At 37.4% G+C, this 7,226-nt stretch overlaps 1 protein-coding gene across 2 annotated transcripts; it reads right to left on the bottom strand.

Moving 5' to 3' along the window:
• Positions 1–757: 757 nt before the first annotated feature.
• Positions 758–6,083, bottom strand: LOC129775804 (protein jagunal). Of its 2 annotated transcripts, none has more exons than XM_055780907.1 (3): positions 5,799–6,083; positions 2,070–2,448; positions 758–1,929 (listed from the first exon to the last, which is right to left on the bottom strand). In XM_055780907.1, the coding sequence occupies exons 1-3, from the start codon at positions 5,885–5,887 to the stop codon at positions 1,798–1,800; spliced, it is 600 nt and encodes a 199-aa protein (XP_055636882.1). In that variant the 5' UTR covers positions 5,888–6,083; the 3' UTR covers positions 758–1,797. The 2 variants fall into 2 exon arrangements, with proteins under 2 accessions (XP_055636882.1, XP_055636883.1); XM_055780908.1 differs by having other exon boundaries at positions 2,076–2,448.
• Positions 6,084–7,226: the final 1,143 nt, after the last annotated feature.

Genomic DNA, 7,226 nt, shown 5'->3' with positions numbered 1-7,226 from the left:
TATTTTTAAGAAAATTTCATATAAAATAGAAGTCATGTAGAAAATTCAAAAAGTTTTTTTTAATATCTTGAGAATGGCTGCATTTAGAAGAAGATTGATAATGAGCTTTTTTGTTTTAAATCACATCATTTGTGGCTAAAAATGATTGTTAACATGCAACATTTCGAAGTTTCAAAAATTCATAAAAGTTCGGTGTTCCACAAAGTTCGTCAAAAATAGTTTTACCATCTTGAACTCATTTTTAAAATTTTTTACATGACTTCTATTTTATATGAAAAAATAAAAAAATAAAAATACATATGCAAATGGAAAAAAATAAAATTAAAAGAGACAATAAATTAGAAATATTTTTTTCAAATATCCCGAGGATGGCTGCATTTAGAATGGACTTTTTAAAGAACTGTTTTATTCTAAATCACATCAGGATTCATAATTTGTGGCTAAAAATGATTGTTAGCATACAAAAATTCATAAAAAATCGATATTCGACAAAGTTCGTCAAAAATAGTTTTACTATCTTGGACTCATTTTTTAAATTTTCTACACGACTCACACTTGAGTCAAAAAAATCTCAATTGCTGTGGAAAACTCATATTTCCTCCAACCCAAACGGAATACAAAACTTTCATTCGAATCAAAAATACTCATGTTTTGTCATTTGTCGATTTCATTTGGAATTGCTCAAAGGCAGCGAAGTTTCTGTTGAGTTTTTTGGATTAGATCTCATGCATTGTAAATTTAATAAAAAAGCACCCAGTTTCACATTCACAACAACTTTATTTGTCCTCCCCTTTAAAGTCTCCATCCTTCCAGCAATTACATAAAAACTGTTTTAACAATGGTGTTCACAATAAATATCGGTTTGTCTCTTCTCCTTGTCTCGATTCACGATCGCTTCTGCTCTTTTTTCTCTCCCCAAAATATTGGTTATTCACAGGTGCAGTTCTGTCTCTTTTACTAACAATAATTTCACTTCAAAATGTAGCTCCGTAGTTTATAATAGGCTCGCGTTTTCTACTAGCAGTTCCGTTCTGTTGCTTTTTTTTTGTTTCAAAATATTTGTAACGATTTTCCTGTAATTCTTCTTAGCTTATTTTGTAAACATCAAATAAATTGAGCTCTTTGTTATGTTATATTCTCGCTTATCAGTTTACTAACAACGATCTGGTTTACTGTGTACTTAACAATCCTCAGGTTCTATGTTGTCTTTAGTTGTGAAAGTCTCAGTTCATGTGTGTTGATCAACTATCAACGAATAAATCCGACTACAAAAAAATGATAAAAAGTATATTATACTTAAGGTCTGCGGCAGCCTTTCTTTCGTTCGTTTTAAAAGTAAGTTATTTATCGTATGGTGGTGTGGCGCGGATTGTATCCATGGTGTTTAAAGGTCTGGGGCGTTTCTCCCTTTGCTTTCTCCTAAAGTTTTGAAGTGATAGATGAAATAGGATACTGAATAGAGCTTGATGAGCTGGCAGAATTGACTGTGGAACTAATGATGAAAATACGTTTTTTTAATTATAGAACTGGATTGTAAGTTTCATTTCATTATTTCTACAACACCAATAAGTAGTACTGCTTACCGCTAAGCGACACTTGAAATGTTTGTACCTCTCCTGAATCGAACCTAACACTATGGTGGTGGGATTGCGAGAAGGTTACAATGTAGAGAAAAAGCACGAATTATTTGATCGAGAGTCGAAATACATTGCACTAGTCAAAAAATATTGTCTATCCATGTTTAGATACCGTTTGCAGCTGTTGCTCAAATCCTCCTAATGTTAGCGATGTTAGCGTTTAGGTCTCCTTTTTGAGCGTTCCACGGGCTCTCCAGGCTTTGACGAGATTCCAAGCGAAGTATAGTGAGAAGAAGTGAACCTGGAGTGCCAGCAGAACGAATCCGTACCACAGCAAGCCATATGGATAACCCTAGATGTGCAAAAAAGCAAGAGAAAAGAAAAAACGGAACCGAAGCAACGGTGCAAGGATTGTAGAAGCGAAGTCGGAAAATTTCGACACCGATTAATAGGGTCTTATTCATTTGATTTGTTTTGAAAATTGGTACTAACAATTACCTGCCAGACGAAGATGTCTGTCTGATCCAAATCAATTCCTTCCTCCAGGCTGAGATACTCGAGCACGTCGTTCAGATAGTAGATGATACAGTACAGCAGCGGTGCGAAAGCGATCGTACTGATACCGACCATGTACTTTTTCATATCGTTTATCCGGTTGCGTCGCGCCGCAGAGAGACCAACAAAGGAGAGAAACACTGACAAACACCAGAAGTACTCCCACCAGAGGGGCTGCGGAATCTGTAGCTCTTCAATTTCCAAAATGAAAATGTCCAAACGGTCCAGAACGTCGGCGGACAGTTTCACTAGCATCACGAAAAAAAGCAGGTAGTGAAAGAAAATGCAATATTTTAATCGGGCCTTGTTGAGTGCGCTGGAATTGAGAGTAGAAGCGAGTATTAGCGAAGAGATGAATATTTGCTGCTAGCTGGATGTGAGCTGTTCTACAAAATAGCTATAGCAGACGCGGAACTGATGTAGTGATTGAACAGATTAACTGTTTGGCTAACTATATTTATTAAATGGTGAGTCCAGATAATCCTCCCTTCCAGAGAAGGGAGCATGTCAAACCATCATAGAAACATTTTTTTGTACTCTAAAATCCTCACAATTCTCGAGTTATACAGAAATTTGTGTTTTGTTAGTATGGAAGCCCCGATTAGTGAACAGCTTGATGATGAGCTTCAACCACTGGGATCAACGGAAAACGGCATCATGGAAGTCCGCTCAACCCAGTCAAGCCCTGTAGCCAGTGTCGGGATAGGCGCCCCGGTCCACTGTTCTTCGAATGCTTTTTCTCATGGGCTCGATTTTCAAAGTGAGTGCGAGCTGCCTGAATTCGAGATTATTCGGTACCAAAGAATAATCAAGTCAGTAACCATAATTAATGTAGATGGAGGACCAAACAAGAACCCTTGGTTTAAAAAGGTCATAAATATTTTCGATCTATCATTTTAACCAATTGAATCTTGATGCAATACTAGTTGCTACAAATTCTCCAGCACGCAGCGCATTCAACTGAGTTGGAATGTTCCTCTTTGCCGGCACGTTAAATACTTAAATACTCGTGATCAAGAGGGATCTCACTTGGATGAAAAATTCGAAACAAGGGACCCGGAATTGGAAACAAAACATTTTTAGCATGCAAAAAAAAAGGCAAGATAAAATCACCGAAAGGGCTTGCAGTATTTTATTTTCATCAATAATTCTGGAGTAAAAATGATAAAACTTCACCGCTGCTTCGATAAACTGGAAGAGAAGTGATGTTAAAACACTCATGTAGCGAAAACTACCCCAAAAAATTACTCGATAATAATGAGAACCTTATTTTCTGCAGACGAAAATTTACATCGGGCTTTCACGCAGAGATCACGAGTTCAATTCTCACTCCCGACATTCTTCCAAAAATGGAAGTAAAAGTGACGAACCAGCCGAAATGTGTTGAAAGTCACTATAATAGAGAAAAAGACTTTACATCGGGCTGCTCTCTGTAGATATTTTATTTTGTTTTTATTAATAAATTTAACAGGAAGCCAGCTAAGTGTACACAGTAAGTCGAGTGGTTTGCTCGTCACCTAAAGACATCCCAAGACCCTTTGCAAGTAGTGGAAAGTAACGACGGAAACTGCTGCATTGAACGAAGGAGCAGTTATTTTTGTGTAAATCAACAACAATTTATACCAGTCGATGTACTTCTCAGCTAAACGCCAAATGGTTTGAAAGCACCAATCTCAACAGACGTGAGCATTGATTTTCCGTCTCGGTTTATTCAAAATTCCATGAACTTGTCGGAAGTTCTTCCAAAGCATACGGCTTTTACCATAAAAATTCAAAATAGTACATTTTTAATCATTTCATCATATTTTTCCAGGGTCAAAGCCACAAAAGGAACCTCTTCAAGAGCAGAATGTGTAGAGGTATATTAGCTTTAGTAAACAGAACATTGTAAGTCGTTATGCACATATGACCACTTTGCCCCCAAACATCAAAGTAATTTCTATGCTTATTAATCGCTAAGTTCGAACAAAATATATGTTCATCTTTCCTAGAATATGTGAACAGTCGTCCAAACTGATGATTTGTCCAACATATCAGATTGAATAAACTAAATTTCACGAGAAATTCCTCAAGGTGGCCGTACACTGTTTGCCCGGAGTTCAAATATTTGATATTTTTTGACAGATAAGGTTTGATTTGATATTTGTACAAACACTATTTTGTTTGCCACTCTTCAATTTTCAACAGTGGTAAACAATTTCAAACACCGAACATGGAAAAAATCCGCTGAAATATTTAAGGTAACCTAACCATGTACCGACAGGTTCGAAGAACAAACTGAAAAAATATTTTAGACATCCAATAATTGAATATTTGCTTGTCGTGTTTTGTGTAGAATATATTTGATCAGTACACGTTGACCAAATTTTATCTGTCAAAAAGAGTCAAATATTTGGCTTCGGACAAACAGTGTATGCGCACCCTTAGATACCATGCGCACAGAACTACGGCCGAATGGCTATCGAGAGAGCAATTTCTGTTTTTATTTATATTTCGACATGCGACAGCTCTACTAATGTACAGTGACTCAAAATTCATTGAATTCTTCAAACAGAAGGTGCCTATCAATACGGTGTCAATAGTCAATAGTAATACTACCAAACAAATAGGTGACCACTTTGCCCCCCATGACCAATTTGCCCCTATTACCCCTATCTGATTTTTACGTTGATATTCTCATTACTTGAAAAAAGCTAAAAAAAAATTCAAACGACTTTGACTTTGTGTACAGATTAGTGTTACGTAACATGAAGAGGAGGGGTGTTCGTCTTGCGTTACTTTTTGTTACTTGAGGGGGGGGAGGCGGAGAAGGGGTCCAAAAACCTCATTTTAATTGTTCCGTAATTTGTGCACGACGCCTTACTGTTCAGGCAGCGCATGCAAGCCAAAACCAATTTGACCGCATCAGAAAAATGATAAAAAGTAATTGCTAGCGATGAATAATACTTTCAGTAACATATCAATACAATTTTTTTTTGGAAAACGTTTTTCACAAAAAAGCGAGTATTTTCGAGTATTGACGATTTTAAATAAACTACATTCGAGAAATTAATGCATATTAGAATTGGGACACCTGAACCCTGAACTATGATCCGACTGAGCATAGAGCGTTTGTTTGTTTGATCATTTGTTTGTTTACATCTTCAAACTATGAATAACAACAGCATGTAACCGAATTCTAACCGCTACCGTTCATCTAAACATAGACGTGAAAAGAAAAACAGATCCCCCATACTTTCAAACATAACACCCATTCCACACACGTGGAAAACTTATGTAGCTGTATTGTGCATGAGCGAAAAAGTATAGCAAACATTGGGCACGACAGCATGACAGTTCGGCGTCTCGGTGACGTGCTATAAATCTACATACTTATACAGGACGCATCGAGCGTATCATAAGTTTTTATGAATATAACAAATTACTGCCACTCTCAAAATCCTGTGCAGCAAATATCTGCTCTTCATAGAATTCCTCTTGTCTATTTTTATGCGAGCAGCTTTGGTAAATTTGAGACACTATTCGATAATCAATACCAGGCTGTTATGAGTTAAAATACATAACTCAGGCGACGATAGGCGCACCGTCAGACATATCGTTTCCCATAGTGAAGACGATCTTCGGGCAACGCTCAGAGAAGCAGCAATACGAAAAAATATATTTAACCTGATTTGGTAATGTGCGGCCACACGCTGCCTGTGCTCGAAATCAGCTCCGTCCGTGCCGATAACCATTGGACCACCACGGGATGCCATCGTGTCGTTGATCGTTTAAGCTCGTATCGGCGTTAGTTTTTGTTGTTCTGCCGAGTGGTTGATAAAGTTGAAGTTGGAAATCTAGGCGGGATTCTGTTCTGGGAAAATTCTTTCACCACTTTCACTACTGCTCGTTCGCTCACAACATCACATCCACTGGCCACCCCACACTAGTACACGTATCCGAGACTTTGACAAATCACCTGCCGGGGGCTATTTGTGAGATGTCGCTTCGGCCGTGTTGCCATGATGGATTTGGTTAGAAACGAGCGATTTTTTTTTATAGCGGTTTGGTTTGAGGATTTGGAAAACAGTAGAGGCCGTATGTTGTTCCAACTTATGTTGTTGAATTCGGAAAATTTTATTGTATACTGCCTGGTCCTATTTCTAGCAATATTAGGGACTGTCCACATACAATGTGGACACGATTTAAAATTCCCCCTCACCCTTCGTGAACAAGCGTGAATATTGGCTATACTTTTCCCCCTGTTATCTACCTAGCACTTCTTTTTTTTAATGACAGAAACAATTGAATAGTTCCTATACTCAATGTTTGATATAATAAATATACAGTCAATCTCAAAATTAAGTATACACCTCGTTCTAGTTTGTTATTTTTGAGTTTTTCGGGGTTAAAAAGTAAATAACTAAATGCGACTTATATTCATCGTAAAATCGATCCATTTTACTCTCATGTAGTGATAAGAAAAAAAAACGTTCACATTTCTCCTTCATATTTGAAATAAAAACAAAAGATCTTCAATTAAGACGTGGCAAAATTGAGTGTATAATTCAAGTTTTGACGTAGGATTACGTCTTTCGGGAACATATTGGGGTACAAATTGAAAATCGAAAATCGAGCGCACCGTGAAAATTGTCCAATTTCAAATGCTTATTGCTCATTAATTTCATGATGGATTGATGAGATTTTTGTGTCAATCAATTTCGGCACTCCATAACAATTTTTTACATTGAATGAAATAATATATGTCATGAAACTAACTATCGAACAATTGAAAAATCTCAACCCCTATCCTAACAGAAATACCCACTTCTGATAGGTCGAAATTGACGACATATGCGGCGGGTCCCAAACAGACACATCAAAACCAAGCTGCCTAGGGAAAATTGGCATTGCAGATACATGAAAGTAGGGGGAGATTTTTTTCCCACCGACATGTATTCCCTAACAGAGATTTCAAATCCATGGTGTCTGGGAGAAATCAGTATGCAAATACCCTCGATAGTTCAACTAACGACGCGCACAAATGGATAGTGCTCATTGTAACTAGCGTGGGCATTGCTGATTGCATACGTGCCGGCGAATAAGTTGGGTGCG

This window comes from Toxorhynchites rutilus, chromosome 3 (genome assembly GCF_029784135.1).
Source record: "Toxorhynchites rutilus septentrionalis strain SRP chromosome 3, ASM2978413v1, whole genome shotgun sequence".
Classification (NCBI taxonomy): Eukaryota; Metazoa; Arthropoda; class Insecta; order Diptera; family Culicidae; genus Toxorhynchites; species Toxorhynchites rutilus.
Note: the sequence above shows the minus strand (reverse complement) of the source record. Positions and strands in the feature narration are given on the sequence as shown.